This window comes from Ostrea edulis, chromosome 5 (assembly GCF_947568905.1).
Source record: "Ostrea edulis chromosome 5, xbOstEdul1.1, whole genome shotgun sequence".
NCBI lineage: Eukaryota > Metazoa > Mollusca > Bivalvia > Ostreida > Ostreidae > Ostrea > Ostrea edulis.
The window spans coordinates 90295373-90317622 of NC_079168.1; the positions used below are offsets into that span (position 1 = coordinate 90295373).

General features: G+C 34.6%; 2 protein-coding genes and 1 long non-coding RNA gene across 3 annotated transcripts in view; 2 read left to right on the forward strand and 1 right to left on the reverse strand.

Annotated features, from left to right (window-relative positions):
* Window positions 1-2341, forward strand: part of LOC125650835 (HCLS1-associated protein X-1-like) — a 6907-nt gene extending 4566 nt beyond the window's left edge. The window contains exons 5-7 of the mRNA XM_048879380.2: window positions 271-416; window positions 1371-1524; window positions 1737-2341. Of these exons, the coding sequence (XP_048735337.2) occupies window positions 271-416; window positions 1371-1524; window positions 1737-1918 (482 nt within the window). The 3' untranslated portion in view covers window positions 1919-2341. The remainder of the gene's footprint in view (window positions 1-270; window positions 417-1370; window positions 1525-1736) is intronic.
* Window positions 2342-5021: 2680 nt separating this feature from the next.
* Window positions 5022-20956, reverse strand: LOC125650834 (bifunctional peptidase and arginyl-hydroxylase JMJD5-like). Its single transcript, XM_048879379.2, has 7 exons — window positions 20578-20956; window positions 10923-11074; window positions 8326-8495; window positions 6986-7146; window positions 6435-6602; window positions 6210-6315; window positions 5022-5589 (listed from the first exon to the last, which is right to left on the reverse strand). Exons 1-7 carry the CDS (start codon window positions 20832-20834, stop codon window positions 5332-5334), a joined length of 1272 nt encoding a protein of 423 aa, XP_048735336.2. The 5' UTR covers window positions 20835-20956; the 3' UTR covers window positions 5022-5331.
* On the forward strand, window positions 12274-14061 carry LOC130046675 (uncharacterized). Its single transcript, XR_008795680.1, has 3 exons — window positions 12274-12615; window positions 13567-13651; window positions 13786-14061. It is a non-coding gene; the product is annotated as an uncharacterized LOC130046675 (long non-coding RNA).
* Window positions 20957-22250: the final 1294 nt, after the last annotated feature.

Sequence of the window (22250 nt, forward strand, 5' to 3'; positions counted from 1 at the left end):
TTGATTTTTTTCTTCGAAACTTTATAACCCTCTTCAAAAAAACAAAGCTACCATCAAATCATTTGGAATATACAGAATTGACAAATAATTCTTCAAATTATCATGCACAACCAAGAAACATGATAAGAATCAATTTACATGCAATTCAAAAATAATTTTGTATTGAATAATGAAGGTGAAATGCCATATGTTTAGGTAGTTCTTGGTTTGCATGACGTTGACCGATTTTGTACTTTCAAATTACTCAGGAGTTCTTATTAATTTTGATAGACTTAGACAAAGAAGCAAAGGACATTGACCTAGCAAAAGTATTCTCTGATCCAAACTCTGGAATTGTGTCATCGGCGCCGCAGACAGGTGGATTCTTCAGCAGAGGAAGTAGCATCTCAGTAACCACCATACGAGGAGCTGACGGGGTAACGAAGCTAGGCATACTCTCGTTGTACTTTGCACTGTGTCTTATTTCCAAGATTGAGTTAAGGTTCATAAAATTAATATTGTTAAAGACAGCAGAATAAATGAGTGTAAATTGTTATAACCCAAGTTCTTATGTAACTCTATCCAAGTAAATGTCCATCTTTTTGGCTGTCATTTGATTATACTGTAGTATAGAAAAAGGAGAAAATTTTGAGCTGGACCAGGACTTGGATCCGGGACCCTTGCATTACTAGTCGCAGTCCATATAATATATTCTGTATATAAATATAACAATGCACATTAGATAATTAATAGGTATTCCTTTATTGCGGGAAAAAGCCTTCCTTATATCTCAGACTGCTCACCAACCTTTTGAGATCAGCTCATTTATCAAAATTTGAAAGTATTTTAAGTCAGAAACTGCTGATCTTAATTTAAAGGGAATAAATATCCAAGTTATTTGTATGATAGGGGTATTATAACAATGGGAGACTGGGGTAATTTGTATTATCAGTAATGTATGAAGGTATATATAACTTGTTTCTTTTGATGAGTATATAGGTTATTATTTAAACAATAAAATGCTTATGCGGCTTTTGTAAATTTTTCTGCATTGATTGCTACCTTCATCTCCCGATGAAATATAAATGAGATTTAAGTATTAAAATATCATATGATTGACCCATTCGTTACGCTAAACGGAACAGCCAATGCACCCTTTGACATTGATGACACTCCATATTTAGTAATGATTACACGGACAGGTGGTACTAAAAACCGGATCGAACTACATGTAGTTTGCAACAAACATGTATTCATTGTCCTAGATGAAAGCAATGTCAATTTCAATAGAAATATAAGAGAAAAGATTCAGTGAATGTAATTATTTCAAGTTGAAAGGCTAGCATTTAATACTGATGAAACATTTTAGTTAAACCAATTGTGTTCTTCAGAAAATAGAGCAAAAGAAGACAGTAAGAGACTCCTCAGGTCGAGAGGAGACAACTGTGACTCGGACAATAGGAGAACAAAGTCACACTGTGACCACCAAAGTGGACCCCTCAGGAATCCCAGAAACAACAGAAACCTACACTAATGTGGATCAAGGTGAAGTCACTAAATCAAGGGTCAAGTTGATTTCACCGTCCTGATCAACTGATACTTCTGTAGAACACTAATTTGAATAGGGTGTGAAATGTGTGTTTTTAATAGTGAAGGAGATTGAATCAATAACATAGTATACAGTCATAACTGTGGTTAGAAATATACAGTTACCTTTATTCAAGACAATTTGAGCACAATATTCATATTTTTTGTAGGAAGTCAAAAAGACTTTTATGACAAGTGGGGCCATTCCCCAAGAAATTCCAGTCAGCCAATGTTACCCCCAGATCATCCAGCAGGAAGTCCAGGACGAAGTGATGACAACCGATATGATGACAAGTCCTTCTATGATAGGTTGTTTGGAGTAAGGCTGTTTGGTCCAAAAGATGAGAAATGAATTGTATTTTGACAAGTTCATGTGTATTGTAAATTATTGAGTGCTACAATTTTCAAGTTGCCACTGTCTTTCAAATGTTAAGTGCAGAGTATGAAACTTTGTTTTATTGAATCATCTGTGCGGTGTTAACAAGTCATTCATATTCATGCCAAAGAGTTTTAGAACAAAATATGTGTCACATTTAGATTTAGTTATGTGTAGGTTTGATTCATATGATTTGCTTTCTTAAAAGCAGATCACATTGGAGTTGATATTTGTCATCATATTTACTTCGAATGTGTTATAAGAATTCCTCTTTGTTACACATATGACTTATGATATGAAAGTTTCAAATCATCTTCATCACAATACTGTACATGTACGCGTGATACAGGTATAATATTGGTATGGTAGGAGAACTTCAATAAAGCTTTTTGAAAATTCTTTATCCTTTCATTGTGTATAAGTTTTTTATTTTGTTGGGTTGGAAGATGCAGTAGATAGCACACACCTTCCCTTTTCTGACACATGTATTTGAATATTCTATTAATATGAATGAACATTTATTAGTAATATTAATTTGAATAAACAGTTGAACTTTCAACACATGATAGATAAACTCTTGCATAATAGTCGCATTATGACTTACATATGTAAATCTAAACAAAAAATAAAATTCATTTTGGTTATCAGATTTTTAAAGTGAACTGAAAGTGCTTATTTATCAGGAACTGAAACTAGTAATGTATTTCAGCAATCAATGTGTTTATTGTATTACATATGTACATGAACATGCTGTCTCATCAATAATGATGATAATATAATAATACTTTATTTCAAGAAGATGACTTGATTAGTGCACGCACTATTCTTCCCCAGGGCCTTCCATTTGATACAAACAATTATATACAAGAATAATCAGTTAAAACAGCTGAGTCTCAAAAACATGAACACAAGGTTATGTAACAAGATTCAGTCTATATCACTTAATATAATTGAATATCAGTAATAAACAATCACAAAATTTTGCGATTAAAAAACAAACGCATAGAATTTACATACGAGAAGAAAAAAGCATGCTTAAATAGTGGTACAACAGCTGATAGTGTATTTCTCTACATTATGGTGTCAATGTACTTAGTATCAACTACAGGAAATGATGTTGCATGAACTATACTTCTAAGCAGTAAATGTGTTTCAGATAGAAATATCCACCTTGCACTTGCATGACCTTAAAAACTAGTTTAATTTAGTTTTCTAGATCAATATGACGACTGATTTGCAAGATGCAAGAAAAGCACTAATATGATATTCTTTTTTTTTTTTTTATTTGCACCCAATGTTTTTTCAGATCCTTGGACTATCAAGTATTTGAAACCCGAATGTTAGTGGGGAAGTTCGTGTCATACAGATACTTATAGTTGCATGTATATTTCTTTTATGGAATTTTTAACAGCATAGATACATTCTGTCTTCCTTTCTTTACAAATTCCAAACCAAGTAAGTACAAGAGAAGGACTGGTTACTGGTATCCAGCTATTTATCTCTTGGGACTGTTGCAGTTTAGCTCCGCTCATTCGATAGGGCACTCTCTTCGCTTGTGCTTGTTGTTTTCGGTGACGGTGAATAAATTTTCACCAATATAGGGACGTCACACACTACAGGGTATAAGAGAAATGCCACATATTTGAACCTTCGCATGGCGCAAACAGCAATAACAATAAGAGTTCTTTATAATGCCATCGATATCATTGTTTATCCGAAAGATCCCCAAACACTCACTTCTAGTGCCGAGAGCCTACGGACAATGTTAGATGTCTTCCCTAACCACACTGCCAAGTGGAAGTTATGGGTCACGCGGATGAGACCTCTAAAAGTGAGGTCCCATGTTACAGTAGGCGCTAATCCCAAATACCATTCAGTGGCTGCTAAATATCCATGAACGTTAGAGCAAAATAGGAAAAATACTCTATTTAGAGTGTGGGTATAAGAGAGTAATATATATAATATACAATGTGTATATATGTGTGTGTGTGTCTGTGCATATATATATATATATATATAGAGAGAGAGAGAGAGAGAGAGAAAGAAAATGGGTATTTTTCCAATTTATTGATTAGAATTCGGATACCTGTGCATGAATGTACAATGAAAATGTTATGCTGATAAACCAATTGAATGTATATACTGATCGCAAAACGCTCGACATTTAGAATTGAGGGTCGCGGGTCTTTTGGACGCAATGTTATGTGTTCAATGTTATAAACCAATACACCAAAGAGATTACTTGGTTCAACAACTTCTCCAATATCAATAGCAGACTCTCAAACATTTGGCAAAATAACGCATGTAATCCAAACTGGCTAAAGTCAAAAGCAAAACTTATTTTACTCGATCAACTCAAGCAAAAGTGGAATTCTGACATTAAAATGCCATCAAAAACTATGAACAGGATGAATTAAAATTTGGCGGGATATCCTACCCAGAAAAGATGCTATAACCTTTTGTAAATTCGAACCTGTAATCATCACTTGCCTATTGAAAGTGGACGCTGGCGAAACGAACCCAGAGAAACAAGACATTGTAATAAATGTGATTTAAATGAAATTGGTGATGAATTTCAATGTAGTTTGTTTAATTGCAAGTCTCTGATTGATGTAAGAAAACAATATTTATCATCGAAACAAAATTATTATTACATTAAAAAAATATAATGAATTCAAACAAGCAATCTTTTCTAAGAAAATTATGTTCCTTTATAAGAAATATTAATAAACTATGCTCCCTGGCCTAATGACAACTCGAATCTAAAATTGCATATGTTGCCAATCTCCATAATCACGCATTCCTTAAACAGTGATTTATTACGATCACTTTTATATGAAATACTAAATCTCTGTATACAATTGTGTAATTGTGACGAGAAATAAATTCAGTTCCGACGAGGCCTTGAAAACCAATCCTGTGTCACGACAGGCGCTGGCACGTTAAAGAACTCTCGCTAAACAATGCGACCTTGGGCGTCATACATACGGGTAGATCTTAATTTGTGGCACTTCATCTACGTACACGGTGATATGGGTCTAAAATTCTCGAAGGGGACATCAAATTAACAAACAATATATTATAATTAAAACTTTAATTTTCAAAAGTATTTCTAGATTTCTCTTACTTAAAAGTGCATAATACTAATTGGTTGGTTTAAAAAAAAAATTAATTATAAGCATTGTACAGTATATATATATATGTACAAGTAGACATACCGGTGTGTGTATATATATATATATATATATATATATATATATATATATATTCTAGCTGTGCACACAAGTTACTACTATATATCAAGTGATTCTACTGCGTGGGGATAACAAAGAGCGACAAGGCAAACAAAGATTAAATGGTATCTTTGAAGAAGATTTTGATTACGACTTTTAAAGTTCCGCTTTTTTATTCATGTTCTGCTTGGGGGCATTACGGAAATTGACAAGATGGTCGTTGTCTTTCTGTATTTTTCTATCGGCGTCGGGAGACAAATGGTCGTCATCCTCACGGTCCTCCTCTTCAATACTGTCATCCTCTAGAAGTCTTTGTATTGCTGGAATCTCCATCAAAGCCTTTTCTATATCAGCCAGCTCCAACTCGTATTCTGTCACCTTGCCGTCTTTATCGGCGTCTATCAGTTTAAATAGCTGAAAGGAAGATTGCATAAATAATATTCTATTAAATGGAAGTAATTTGAATTATATAAGTCTAGTTCATTAAATATTGTTGTCAAATTTTTTCAAAAACGTATAAGGCATGTAGGAAAATTATAGTTAAATTGATGTCTGCATAAACTTATGTTCCGTGTGATACAAGTACAAAGATCTGGTATTTTAACTCGTTGGTTCTGTTGCTGGGTTTCTACTACATTAGTCTGTCACAGAGTATAAAAAGTACACATGAGAACTGTCTAAGTACATAAATGAACACATGGAACTAATTTCCCATTGTGATTAAAATGTTCCAAATAAAGCGACCAACTGCTAGTTAATGAATTGATCAAGTGCTGCTAGATTATAGGTCATTTTAGCCTAAATTCTGAGGACGCTGATAGTTTTACACGACACATTCAGCATAATTCTTGTATCTATGGAGAATCGATTAAACCCGATATTGAACAGTATTGGTTGTTCTGTCAATATAAGCCAAAGGATATATAAATGCGTGTTATTCAATTTGTTGCCCACAAAATATATGTATACGTATTTATGATGACATTGTATTTTCACAAATTTATCTTTCACGGTTGAAATACATGCAAATCTACGTTTTCAATTTCCTTTCGCTGTAGATATCCAGTCGACTTTAAAAGGTTTTCAAAACTTTGTAAATCCATCGACTCTAGGTCTTCTAGTTCACCCGAGAGGAATTCTCTGAAATGGAGGTACAGTAATATGGTAAATTCAACAGTATTGTATTACACACACGTACATTTAAAAAGAAAAAAAAAAGATTTCAGTCAATGCTTAACTGAATAAAAATTGAAACCTACCTAAACTCGCTCACGCCATTTCCTCTTTTAAACTGAGATACGGACACAAATTTCTGTTCGTCTGGGTTAACATTGCTGCAGTCACTCTCGTTGAACTTTTTGAGGTGGTGGAACCAAATGTTTATAGCAAAATTCCGTCCTTTTCTGGAGTCTACATGATGAAACCATCTGCGCTTGAGAAAACGAATGTAATGTTACATTCTTTCCTTGCTTGCTACAACCAAATTACTAATGTAACTTGCTATAATCAAATCATAGTTTGCTATGACCAAATTAAAGGCTTCATGGTATCTTTTTTAATGAGCTTTTTTCTGTGAACGGTCTTCATGTTATTTTGGTAGTGTGTGCATCTGTACACTCTTTTGAACGATATTTTAAAACAATCACTGGTAAAATATGTATTGGGTCTTACTGAGTCTGACAATTTCGGCAACTGCCCTAAAAGCAGGGCAAACTAGGGACAACAGATACGTGTATAATTTATCACACTGAAAAAAGACTCCCATTTCAACTCTAGAGCAGTTTGCATAGAAGATTATAATATTACTTACTTGTATGGTATGAAAAGACAATCTCCCCTATGCATCTTAATTTCATACCAAGGTAAATCCCGAAATTTCGGAAATTTGTACAGGTCCACTTTCTCTACATCCACATTACTGTATGCCCCATTTTTAACCCAACCTGCGTTTTCCACGTCTGCCTTGTATTTCTGTTTAAAAAAATCCGCAAAGTTTTACTCGATGGAGAGAGAAAATTAACACGAAAAATACTAGGGAAGACTTAATTGTTTTCTTCAAATTATGAAAGAATTACTTGATATACCCCAGTAAAGCAACGTTGACAAGGGTAACTTAAGGGGAAGCATCCTCTTGCAACTGGGCATTTTTAAAAAGTCTATGAATGTAACGTCCAATTGGATGTATTTCAAACTGTAAGTTAATGTTCGAAGTATCATTACTAACGTGCAGTGTTTGAATTTTTTTCATATACATGTAGATCTGCGACAGACACCCCCCCCCCCCCCTCAAATCCGACCTGGCGATGTACATCAGACGATACTCGGTGTTACTATACAATGAAAGCTATTATTGTAGAAAGGGAGTGCTCAACAATGGATGGGGGTGAAGTAGACCTAATGTTCTCGGACCCCAAAATCGAGCTTAATTCATGCATGCGGACACTCAACGAAAATTGTTCACAAAACGGCACACCGCCAGTATTCATCATGATGACGGAAAATTTGCCCCATAACAGAAGAGTTCTGAAGGAAGTCCAATTATAGGTGCACCTAATCTAAAGAGCATTTGAACCAGCAACTTTTGTTGCGAGAGGATAACCACAATGTGTGAAATGTGTTATGTGTGGTCTTACGAAAACAGCGTAATTACATCTGTATGTGTGAAATGTGTTATGTGTGGTCTTACGAAAACAACGTAATTACATCTGTATGTGTGAAATGTGTTATGTGTGGTCTTACGAAAACAGCGTAATTACATCTGTATGTGTGAAATGTGTTATGTGTGGTCTTACGAAAACAACGTAATTACATCTGTATGTGTGAAATGTGTTATGTGTGGTCTTACGAAAACAACGTAATTACATCTGTATGTGTGAAATGTGTTATGTGTGGTCTTACGAAAACAACGTAATTACATCTGTGTCTATATAACCAAAAACAACGACATTACAAATTATCCGTGTCTATATTACCATAACCTTACCCGTGTCTATATTATCAAAAACAACGGCATTACAAATTATCCGTGTGTATATTACCAAACACAACGTAATTACAAATTATCCGGGTTTTTAATACCAAAAAACAACATAATTACACCAATCATAAATGGGAGTTGCCCTTTTTTTTTTTTTTTTTTTGATTGTGTACCTTGTCGATCATGACGAAGTATTTCTCGCCATCAATCAGGCAATTGACATTGTCCAGACCGTCGTTGTGTAGCACAGACTTTGTGCCTCCGCTGCTGAACCACATGATGACATTCTGTACCATTTTCTGGAAACCCCCACAAAGCAACATTGACGGCATGTTTATTTCCTCTGTAACAAAAGTGAGTACAGCCATCTTCAGAAGATGATATAAGGTAGAATGATGAATTGACTATGCACTCTCTTAAATATACATGTATAAAAGGTGTCAATCAAACGGTTTACTGTGTGATTACTGATTAACATGACGCAAGTTCTCACATAATCTTGAGATAAGGCCATATCACTCTTATCAACAATTTGATGAAAGCGTATATTTTGTATAATATAAATATTATTGTATGCTATAAATTAAATTCATTCCTATATTTGATGTCAATCCGTTTAAGTAGATAGACATAGGGAAGAATAATGATGTTACTATCAGGGATACTTGTACGTGTGGGTACCTTACATAGGGACGAATAATGATGTTACTATCAGGGATACTTGTACGTGTGGGTACCTTACATAGGGAAGAATAATGATGTTACTATCAGGGATACTTGTACGTGTGGGTACCTTACATAGGGAAGAATAATGATGTTACTTGTACATGTGGGTACCTTACATAGGGAAGAATAATGATGTTACTATCAGGGATACTTGTATATGTGGGTACCTTGACTTTAAAGTATCTTTGGAATTTGATATATTTAAACTTTTTGTGCAAAAGATGCCCTTCGAGTCATGCTGTCTCTCCGTAACAAAATTGTGGCCTTGACAGTCATTTCATTTAGTCATGCCCCGCCATGAATATGGCCGGGGCATATAGTGTTTGTCATGTGAATTGTCAAATTCGGGATGACTTGTCCCTTCTTCAGGACGGTAGAATATTTACATAGAGAAATAAAGAAACTAAAACTACAACTAAACTACAAAAGCTTATAACAAACAAAACGTGTCACATACCTGGTATTACACTCGATAATTTTAATATGCAGACGTTCCGTTTGTTATAAGCTTTTGTAGTTTAGTCGTAGTTTTAGTCGAGTATTTATACTGACTGATTAACTGCTGGACTGTATTTATACTGACTGATTAACTGCTGGACTGTATTTATACTGACTGATTAACTGCTGGACTGTATTTATACTGACTGATTAACTACTGGATTGTACACTGACTGATTAACTACTGGACTGTATTTATACTGACTGATTAACTGCTGGACTGCATTTATACTGACTGATTAACTACTGGATTGTACACTGACTGATCAACTACTGGACTGTATTTATACTGACTGATTAACTACTGGATTGTACACTGACTGATTAACTACTGGACTGTATTTATACTGACCGATTAACTGCTGGACTGTATACTGACTGATTAACTACTGGACTGTATTTATACTGACTGATTAACTGCTGGACTGTATTCTGACTGATTAACTGCTGGACTGTATACTGACTGATTAACTGCTGGACTGTATTTATACTGACTGATTAACTGCTGGACTGTATTTATACTGACTGATTAACTACTGGACTGTATACTGACTGATTAACTGCTGGACTGTATTTATACTGACTGATTAACTGCTGGACTGTATTTATACTGACTGATTAACTGCTGGACTGTATTTATATTGTATGTATTTAAACTGACTGATTAACTGCTGGACTGTATACTGACTGATTAACTACTGGACTGTATTTATACTGACTGATTAACTGCTGGACTGTATTTATACTGACTGATTAACTACTGGATTGTACACTGACTGATTAACTACTGGACTGTATTTATACTGACCGATTAACTGCTGGACTGTATACTGACTGATTAACTACTGGACTGTATTTATACTTAGTGATTAACTGCTGGACTGTATTTATACTGACTGATTAACTGCTGAACTGTATTCTGACTGATTAACTGCTGGACTGTATACTGACTGATTAACTGCTGGACTGTATTTATACTGACTGATTAACTGCTGGACTGTATTTATACTGACCGATTAACTACTGGACTGTATACTGACTGATTAACTGCTGGACTGTATACTGACTGATTAACTGCTGGACTGTATTTATACTGACTGATTAACTACTGGACTGTATACTGACTGATTAACTGCTGGACTGTATACTGACTGATTAACTGCTGGACTGTATTTATACTGACTGATTAACTGCTGGACTGTATTTATACTGACTGATTAACTGCTGGACTGTATACTGACTGATTAACTGCTCGACTGTATTTATACTGACTGATTAACTGCTGGACTGTATACTGACTGATTAACTGCTCGACTGTATTTATACTGACTGATTAACTGCTGGACTGTATACTGACTGATTAACTGCTCGACTGTATTTATACTGACTGATTAACTGCTGGGCTGTATTCTGACTGATTAACTGCTGGACTGTATTCTGACTGATTAACTGCTGGACTGTATACTGACTGATTAACTGCTGGACTGTATTTATACTGACTGATTAACTGCTGGGCTGTATTTATATTGTATGTATTTAAACTGACTGGTCATTCCCTCAGATGCGTCGTAGACCATGTAAATATCGTCCTTTGGATATCTGTCCAGAAACTCGGACATAGTGATTCTCAACATGTTGCCACGTCTGTTCTCTTTTTTCCCGGTTTCCACATCAACTGTCTCTGACCCATAGTGTTCCCTGCAAGAATCAAATTCAGGACGAATGATTGTAAAACTGATTATACAGAAATCGCCCCATGCTGATTTTCTTTATATTCCAGAAAATCCATATTAGACATTATTAACTTGTTTCTTTTATGATAAGGATTTGTTTTAAGAAAGATTAAAGATCACTTGGTATTAATGTACGTATACAAACATTGAAATACCAGGGGTTTATTTCCGACAAAAACACTGATAATTGCAGGTAAATTTTCAAGTATAGGGTCTACAAAGATTTTGTTTTGAAAGGATCGAGATAATTGATTGTGTAAATAATTACTTCATTAATTTAACATTTCAAGCTCATTAATCGCAAAAGGAGCATATCAATGTATATATATATATATATATATAATCGATTAATCACGCGAAGATTTTTTCTGTAGTCGGTCAGTGAAGTCTGGTCAGCAGTACTCAATTTACTGCATTCCTGTAATCCGACTGAAAGCGCCATTCTCTACCCAGAGTTCCGTGCGCTCCTCGCACTATCATGTGAAACTTGCGTAACGCGCCCTCTGGTGAGAGAATGTGAAAGCGTGGGTATTCGCAATCTGCCCTAAAATAGTGGATAGTAAGTAGTATTAAAAACAAAGTTCAAAAGTCCTTAATAAGTATTTAAAATGCAGATATGAATATCATATCGATGTGTTGTTTTGTGTTTCATTTGCACGGTTTTTCCCCACGTATATTTTGCAAAAACGGTATCAATCAAGATTTGCTTTATGAGCTGCATTGAAACTAGACATACGGTACGCCGCACGATGACGGAGTACCACATTTTCTTGGTTGTTTTGATAATTATAGTTAACAGACACAAATCTGCTGTGTGACATTGAGGATGCATACTACATGTTTATAAATTGAATTTAAGAATTATAAAGTTCTGAATAGGACTTTTTCATCTCTCATAAAAAATACATGTATCAACTGTATGAACAACGAAACAAGGTACGGTTGTATACATAAAAAGGCCCAACATTTTTCTCTCTCTATAAAATGTGTCTGGAATTAACCTTAATCAGCGTTTTAAGAAAGTAAAATATATGCCAGGTATACTGTGTTAAGGTAGAGACCGATAGCAACCACGTGATCAGTAAAAATCGTGTATTTTCACGTGAAATTATTTTTCGGAATTCCGTACATCGCCATAGAGTAGTTGAAAAACAAGAAGGGGTTCCGAAAGTACAAGTTGCTGTGACTGAATCGATGATTGAGAGGGTCGTCTCGACGAAAGATATAGAAATTTGGCCATAGTTTAGATTAGGAATACGTCAATGTAATAATAGTGGACTAAATGTTTCGTCCGTGCAGAATGGCACTTTTTACCTCACGAAATTCACCACCATGCATAGCTGCGCTACGTAAACAAAGTTGTTGATGTAGCGTGATCGTGGTGTCCGAGTGCTGCGAGTTTCAATACTGTTTATGTAGTCATTGAGAGTTTAAACAAAGTTTCTTCTGAGAAGAGGAATTCGATGGATGCATTCAACGTGGACAACGAAATCATAATTTCGTTTGGTAAGTGAAAAAAATGGCAAATTGAATTTGTATTCAACCCACTTTTCCTCTGCTATTTCACAACGCGATTTTATAATAACATCTATAAACGCACAATTTGGAGCTGTTTCATTTTTTGTGCATTTATGTATTCCATATGTGCCCAAAATATAACTCCTACATGTGCATGTAATTGTAAATGGATGTCATGTATATGCCAGATTTGAAAAAAAATAGGGCTCTCACAAGTTTGGGGGGGGGGGGGTGTTGCACTAAAATTCTATTTGGTATAAATGATAGTACTTATAGTATCTTGAAATTTCATTGACCTAAGAGATATTTCAAATCTGGGGTTTCATGTTTCATGCAAGCATGTAGGTCTACAAAACTTTATTTAAAATATTTGTAAAATCACAAGCCCCCCTCATAGGCAAATAAATGTATTGTATGAAAATAAGATATGGATGTCCTTCTCTTGACCCACACTCCGTAAAGGAGACAGGTCTGATAAATCTAGAGTTGACTTGTTTTGATATTATTAGAATGAACTGGCAGTTTATGAAAACATATCTGTCATCTCATATTGTAATATGATAATTATGATGTTTATTCACCTCATTAAGGACCCGGGGGGTGGGAGGGTATGTACAGTTTAAATAGAAGGTAACTATAACAATATGAAATAAATAGCAATCATGCAGATGTACTACTACTGCAAGAGTTCACATTGCTGCACTGCACACATTTAACATACATGTAGTGTTACATATGTAATACTGATTTCAGACAAGATTTTAAAAATTAACATAATAAAATACATGTTATGTGTGTAATTTTCAATATATCAGCATTTTAAAGTTCACTAAACATGCATTGAGACACACGATTTTAAAATTGACATTGTCTGACACAGTATAATTAATGATTAATACTGACTGTGCAAATATTAATTATGATGATTTTTTTTCTAAGCATCATCCTAAGGACCAGTGCAAGTTGAAATGGGCTTCCAGTCAACAACTTCAACAGCAATTTGCCATGAAAATCAGCAAGAAAGGTACAATATTTTCTATCTTAGTAAGATAGAATTTTTCATTTTAACACCAGACATTTATAAAGACAATTCTTAGTATATTAGATATTCATCTTTTTTTCAATATTTGAATATACAGAATATATTTTTTATAACAGGTACTTCATTTACATTGATGATGTCATATCCCCTGGACCCCACAACTTCACAGGTTACAGAGAAAATTCAAGAACTTCTGCAAAATGTGGGACTTGGATAAAATCAATAATGTATTTGTGAGCCCAGAGCAATGGATATATTGTGCAACATACTAAAGTGTGAATTTAATGGAAAACAAGTACATGTACTCATGTATTACATGTCTTTTTTAAAGACAATAATATTGTATAAATATAGAGGAAGTGTCATTGTTGATTATTCAAAGAGGTAATTTGGGAATGCTTAAACATTCTAAGTTATAAAAAGGTCAGTAGTTTATCTCTGCTGGCTGAATCTTTCTTCTCAATGCACCGAGTGCATATTCATGACGTCTATGTTCCTGCTCATTCTTTCTCCTCCATACCATGCAGTATATTAAAGGGGTTGGGATGTAATGGAGACATTTGTTTTAACAAATATAAATTGTATTTCAATTTTTTGTGGGGATTTTTATTTGAGAAAACTCTTAATATTAATCATCAAATATGATGACGTATGATAAATCTATATTCTGAGTGTAAGTGCACAAAGGTCAACAACGAGAACTACAACAAAATATAAGCTAAAATTTGAAATACATACTTTCTGTATTATATTTATTAATTTAAAAAAGGTATTACAAAGAATCTTCGAATTTCAGCAAGCAGTTTTTGATGGATTGTTTACAACATCTTTTAATAACCCTTTTTCTTACGAAAATGTGTAATTTGTTAAAAGGGGGTGGGGTTAGGAATTTTTTGCTAGTTCCATATTGAACCCCATTATGGTGTATAATTTTTTTCATATATATTACTTACTAATAGACTGACCACTTAATGAAATAAAATAAGAAATTTGATGGGTAATTTTTTTGCAGCTTAAGCAAAGGTACGACCCTGTGTGCAAATATTGTGCACTGTTTTAAGGTAATTGGCCAATGTAGCTCTGTTGAAGTAATGTTGTTGCATGTTAATAATGATTGCTGAACTTGAAATTGATGTGTAATATACAATTATGTGAAAGGTTGTTTGGAACCATATATGACAAGTTATGATCCTTTTTACAATAAAAATGTTATAGCTCTATTTGTATATTGCTCTCTACTTATTTTTCTTCACTTTTTACGCTTTACAAGGACTAAAGAAGGTGTTGTTAAAATCGCCATATTTCTCAAAAACAAGGTCGATTACCTACATTGATTTTTTATTATGTTTTATATCGAAGCTTCATCATAAACATATATCAAAATAAAAAAAATTCAATGGTTAATTTTTTTAGCATCAACCTATCAATCTCTACCTTAACAAAATCGGAATGATATTCCTAATTGGATAGCATTATGACATCATGGTTAAGACATTTCCCGCCTTTTTTTTTCAAAATAAGCTTGAAAACTGTCAAATGTCATACAGATTATTGCTCAGGAAAAGATGTGCGCATTTGTCGAGCAAAATGAAAATGATATATATTGTGTATTATTTTAAGATGAAAAACATACTTGAATATGAATTTGCTCGACGCATGCGCTGTATGTTTTCTGAGAAGAAAACTACCTAAATTTGTGGATATTTTCATTGAAAATGGCATTTTTGCAATTTTATGTCAACTTCTAGCTCTCGTCATATGACACAAACCATTTTGCTGATCAAACTGAACGCATTTTGGGTTTGCTAATCCATTCCTTATTTGAATCCCAGAGTTTGAGCTCCAAGTGAAATCATCGATATTTTGGGCCAAATGACTTTAGAAACTGTACCTACTTCTTAATTAAATTAGAAACCGGTAAAGATGGTGACTCACATGTATTACCAATGCTTTAGGTTAGTTCAGGGTCAAACAACATTAAATGTACATTCTCTCGAATATCACATTCGTCAATTAATGGGGGCGCCTGATAGGAGACATGCATTGCTTACGCAATATTCTCAGATTGCTTGTTCTGGCCTGGAGGTTATAAAACTTTTACCATACTCATACTCAAACTCAGCTATTTTTGTTTTGGGTATGAAACATACTCGAAAAATCTTGAGCATGTACTCCACTTGAGTGTGGGAATGCTTTTATAAAAGTTTTATAACCTTCACGTGTGAGTATAAGTACGATTTAGAGAACATAGTTTGAGTATGAGAATGTGCTCAAAGAAGTTTTCTAACCTCCAGGCCAGACTAATTTTTCTCCTATGCACGTGTTTCATCTCGTACCATTAAACCGCTTGCGAAATAGCTCTAATAGTAACACGTGTATAAAAGAAAATTCATCAATATAAGCAATGAAAGCTGATGTACTATCATGATACTTTCTTCGTCCCAGCTGAGGCGCAAACATCTTGATCCCTTCAAAATAAAGTCTTTGCAGGCTGTGACCATCGCGTACTTTGTAATGTTTAGGAATAATATTTTTCCTCATTTTAAATACTAGCAAATGACAAGCCTTTACATCTAACATGTTTTCTGTTATTATTTACATGGAAACAAACAGAGCTGCAATGTTGCTTTGAATTATTAGCGAGGTTTTAACATAAATATGGCAAAGGTACAGAAGCCGGATTGTGCAAGGTGAGAAAATATTTTTATCTAGCGATTGCTAGATAATTATCTGGCCGCCGCCAAATAAGTATCTGGCATCCTCCACATACTCATCAAAGATGTTTCTAACTGCCTCAACATTTTTATCCTGGCGGCCATCTTAGAAAATGTTTTTAAATGAAAAGATATCTCCTATAAGCAATACAAAATAGATAGTTGGGTAAACACGGATCCCTTGACACGCCAGAGGTGGGATCAGGTGCCTAGGAGGAGTAAGCATCCCCTGTCGACCGGTCACACCCACCGTGAGCTCTATATCACGATCGGGTAAACGGGAGTAATTCGTAGTCAAAATCTATATGTAAAGAACGGCCTAACAATTGGTATGCAGTGGCGGATCCAGGATTACCGAAGGGGGAGGGGCATGTGTGAAAGTCAAGTTTTAGCCAAAATACTTGGTCATCTTGGGTGCCAGATCTGGAGTTTTCATCTATATATGCTATTAATACCTTGTAAATTTGTGGCGAAAAAAGGGGATGGGCCCACTGGTATGAAACATGCCGGACAACATTTTACCCAATGACAGCTGTAGGTTGTATTAGTAAATTAGATCATTATAACGATCATAGAATTTGCGAAATGCAGACTTTAAACGAGACTGTTCAAACACCTGTAACATAAACTTATTTGTCAGTAGGCTTCCGTGATTTAAAAACTGACCATACGCAGATAAATCTGATACAAGCACCCGTATTAAATGCAGCACATTGAAATTTTGTAAATTGAGACGTCAAGGGCACTGACTAAAACCCGGTCTCGGCCCCGGTCTTCGGTCTCGGTCCCGTGACTAAAACCCGGTCTTCGGTCCCGGTCCCAGATTTTTTTATTCGATAAAAACAGAATACATCAGAATATTTTAGCCCCAATTTCTCGTTAATTTAGATATGACATATCATGCCTGCATTCTGATAGTTGATTGATAATATTATTGTCGTCTTTCGTAAAATAATATGTGAAAACTCCGGGACCGGTGGGACCGAGAAGTAAAAACAGTGCTAAAAGCCGGTCCCGGTCTCGATATTTTTTATTTTTCCTAAATAGCCGCTTGAATCTACTTTTTTATTTAAAAAAAGATAAGAGTGTTATATTCAATGACATTCCTTTGTATGCACATGTATGTTTCTGATTTATTGTATGTTTGTGTTTTATTCAATTTTCCTTCTTATGTCAAATTTGAACTCAACTACGTGATTTTTTCTCTCCCAATTGAACGCGTTACATTACATTTTCATAAAAATAATATATATGTACTTCTCCTGGTGTATTTGTTTGTAATTTACTGTTGGATGTAGTTTTTACAAATTTAATTCTTCTTCTTTTTTCATTTAGGTCAAAAATTGATAAAATTTTCAAATTCCATGTTGGTGTATTCCGAACCGGGTCTCTGTACATGTTATATGTATACGCGGGTTACTGTTCTTTCTCTCTCTCATTTACGAGTGTATCGTGAGAATCGCATTAATTTGTTAAAGTATGATGTTATATTAGTTGTTTTAATCAGGGAAGAAAAGCCTCTATGTAAATATTAGAATAATATTAAATTTTATTATAATTTTTGAAACATGATGAATAATTGTTGTTGATAGCGAAACAAAATTAATGTGCACTCTTGTCAATAACCCCTCCCCCGCCCCTTTCCAGAAAGATTCTGAATACAAGAATGATGCTTTTGAAAAGCAACTGTTATATCCCCGTAATCGGATATTCGGGGCGCATTTATATAGTTTTGGGTCCATCCGTCTGTTTGTCAGTAAAAACGTGAACCTTCGGCAAAACTTTTGAATGCATGTTGATAGGGTTTTCATATTTCACATGTGTACTCCTTGTGACAAGACCTTTCTTTACATGCAGTTCTTCACCTTTCATATTTGACCTACTTTTGAAAATCTTTAACCTTAGCCATAACTTTTGAATGGTTAGTAAAAATACACGAGGGTATAAAATGCTTCAGGCAGGCATACTTTTCTCGAAGCGCTAAAAGTAGGCAAAACTGAAATTTATTTCTTAAATGAATTTACATGTATGTCTTGCATATTTATAAATGTAGATTTCATTGTTTGTAAATTTGCCAGTTTATGTCAAATTTATGCAGTTTGAAATATAAGATATTTTGAAAATAGGAAACAAACAGTTTTTGTGCAGCATAATTAATACATGTATGTATGTACATATACGTATATAACTATTCACAATAAATATACATGTAGTTACCACATAATATTACAGTAAAAACATACCATAGATTATTTGAAGATCATCTAAAGTCAGAGGGTATCTTCTGTATAAGTATACAGAATCTGACATTTTTGGTGAGCATACATGTGCTCTATGTATGACACACTTTTATAGATACTATAAATATATTATTAGGTGGATTTGTTTTAAAGCATTGTATCTTAAAGAACCACAACTGAAAAAAAAGAAAACTAAGTATCAAATAAGAAAGGAAGAAATATTTTATAGTTATTATTCATTGGTATATACCCATATAAAGAGATCGGGTTCGGAATACAAATCATGAATCTTTGAAAACTGATTTTGACTGGAATAGAAGAAATAAAATAAATGAACAAATAAACTAACTGCAAATTACAAACAAATACACCAGGATAAGTACATATATATTATTTTCCTTCTACATCCTTATCTTCTTATGAAAAGGTAGTGTAAAGCGATCATTTGGGACAAAATGTCACGTACATGTAAAATGTCGAGACCGGGACCGGCTTTTAGCATTGTTTTTATTTCACGGTCCCACCGGTCCCGGAGTTTTCACATATTATTTTACGAAAGAAGAAAATAATATGATCAATTTATTATCAGAATGCAGGCATGAGATGTCATACCTAGTTATTGAGAAATGGGGCTCAAATATCCTGATATATTCTGTTTTTATCGAATAAAAGTATCTGGGACCGGGACCGAAGACCGGGTTTTAGTCACGAGACCGAGACCGAAGACCGGGACCGAGACCGGGTTTTAGTCACGGGACCGAGACCGAAGACCGGGACCGAGACCGGGTTTTAGTCACGGGACCGAGACCGAAGACCGGGACCGAGACCGGGTTTTAGTCAGTACCGACGTCAAGAGTTGTTGTCATATGACGCGGCAGAGCAGAAAACCAAGTCCAGTAAAATTGAGGTTGGGCTTGTGCAAACACTACATGTACGAGACATCTGGACTGTGCTTTTCATCAATATCACTAGAGTGATGGCTGTAATCAGAATTATAATTATAGAGATAGTGTTTCTGTTACATTTAAACTCATTTTGACCAAAACCTTGCCAGTGGTGTAATATATATTCTATCTCTCTTTAAAACTCGTTTTCAAAACTGAATAAAAGTTACTTTTTGCGTTGGATTTGGGCCAGTGAATTTCTTTGAACTACATATATGTACTATACATAAATACAGCTGCTTAAATGGCCAATGCTCAGAAAGGTTTTCGTTTTCCGTAAAGATTGATGTTCACATCACTCAAGATGATAACGAAACATCTAAACCGTGCGCATTTGATCAATTTCAATGCAAACACAGAATTTGGGTTGTAGATTTTTCGCCTGGTATATTACCACCACTTGACTTCGACTATATAGCACATTCTACACGTTCTTAGTACGTTTGTTCATTACGTGCAATTGTTACTTCATAGCTTAAAACATTTGTATGTGGATAAATGAACGATGAATAAATGGTTTTGTTTTTGTCAGAACACTGAAATCCAATATGCAAGTCTAATTTCATTAGAACTACTGAATATTGTCAAGTCGACGTTTTTCATTCACTGCAATATGTGCCACAAAATATTGCGTGCGACAGATTCACATACGAATAAATATGTTGATACCTTAGTGATATGATATGCTCAATACGGGACGTACTGTATATCAGAACACAATATTATAGGATTAAACATTCTTTTTGAAGAATTTATCGTTGTGTAAACCCTGGACATTTTACTCACAAACTGAATAAAAGTGTGAAGCTTTCTATTTAATCAGTGCTGGGACAGACTTATGATGAATGGTATAGCATGCGCAAAGTTTCAAAATCGAAATAGCACACGTAGCACGTCATACCTATTATAGAAAGGAGTGAAACGACACGCAATCAACCCATATAGACCTATGCTTCAGACTGCTTATCATCACCGGTTTATTCCGAATGAAGCATACAATTTTAAATTACCTCAAATAAGAATCAGTCCAAAGTTTGTACGCTGGAAACATTCCCTTTTCTAAGATTCCTCGGAAGATGACCGGCTTACTAGGTTTTACATACTTTTCAAACATTTCTTTCGGAGAAGGAAAAGTATCTCGTTCTTCGATTGACGTCATGGGTTGACGATGACCACCCAAAGGCTGCAGATGACCAGTTGGAGGGTCAGTAGACTCTGTGACACCGAGTTGTAGCATTCGTAAAACGGACAAGAAAAGTCCTAACATTGTGACCACAACGCACAGAACAAGACGGGATCGATGTCTATAATATTCTTTTCACGATTGTGGATGTTATACTTTAAAACACCTGTTGCTGAATTACATGTAGTACAGGCAAAAAATTGTTGTTTTTAACAGATTATAAATATTCGATGTTTGCGTTGTAATTGCACCGGTGTGGTCACAGATTGTTTTATTAGCTGGGTCTGATTTCCAGGGCTTAAATTAAAAAACCCGAAGATTTGTGATCTGTTGTTGTTACCAACCTTAAACAGGTAACTCTATACATATATCATTTTCAGTCTAAAAAGCAAAACGAAACGTGTTTTATGTCAGATGTAAAAATACAACCCTACATGCTCAGTATTTAACATCCTGACGTTGCTATTTTATATGATCTCCATATGGTTTGAACATCAGAGGATTGGGCACAAGATCTCAAACTTTTAACGTCTTTTCCTATGTTACAATCGATGAAACAAAATAATTTTCTATATCTAATCACAATGATATCAAAGGTCATTTTTAACGTATTTTACTTAGAGTGTTAATGAAAATGATGACATTAAAATGCTTGTTAAAATTTTCAGGGGAGTAGGGGAGGGGGAAGCCAGAGTTCACTTCACACTTGCAATGAAATTCTTGACAAGTAAGAAAAAATGGATTTAGGGTACTTCTACCCAAATCTCCTCCTATACATCGTAGAAGAGGAGGAGATAGTTCACTGCGCGTATTCTTCTATTCAGCACTTAAAACACCAACCACCTTTTACTACTACTTTAAAAATGATGGGGAATCAATTGAGCTTTGCATGTAGAAAATATGTGATTTGTATGTAAAAATAACGTGAAAAGTAAAATGTAAAAAGTGAAGAGACCAGGGCCCCTGCCCACCCTAACCTCCAATTCAACATGCCTGGCATAACATTTAGAAAAAAAAGATTTCTTCAGTAAAATACAATTACATAAATATAATAATTTATAATTCTAGATGTTTCCTTTTTGTAAATGTAATTAACAATTATCGAAAACACATCAAATTTCATATTGAATTTCTAGAAATCAGATAGCAAAATAACGGGAAAATCTGTATTTTGTTGTCTTTTTGTTATTTCGAGGCGATAAGTAGCTAATTATCATTTTGTCGTCTTTTTGATTTGTCGTCTTGTTGCCTCGAAATAACGAAAAGACGACAAATTGTAAAGTGGCACAAATCAGCCACAGTAATGTCGACAGTCACTTCAACAGAAAAGATACCTAAGCGAGGTAGAATGTTTTGTTTGTCTCCAGAAAGGATATTGTAAACGTAACCGTCCTGAGGTAAGAAACCTTGAGTTTACAAGCGCCAAGGAAAAGCCAGAGAGCACGAAGAAGGGTAGGGATTATTCCCAAGGATCAAATAGTCAAGCAACCGGTAGACTTG

Coding starts and splice junctions, on each gene's coding strand:
- LOC125650834 (XM_048879379.2), bottom strand. CDS start 20,834: ATGTTAGGACTTTTCTTGTCCGTTTTACGAATGCTACAACTCGGTGTC. Junction 6,316..6,434: donor AATGGCGTGAGCGAGTTTAG/GTAGGTTTCAAT, acceptor CCTCCATTTCAG/AGAATTCCTCTCGGGTGAAC. Junction 5,590..6,209: donor AGCGAAAGGAAATTGAAAAC/GTAGATTTGCAT, acceptor TCTTCCTTTCAG/CTATTTAAACTGATAGACGC.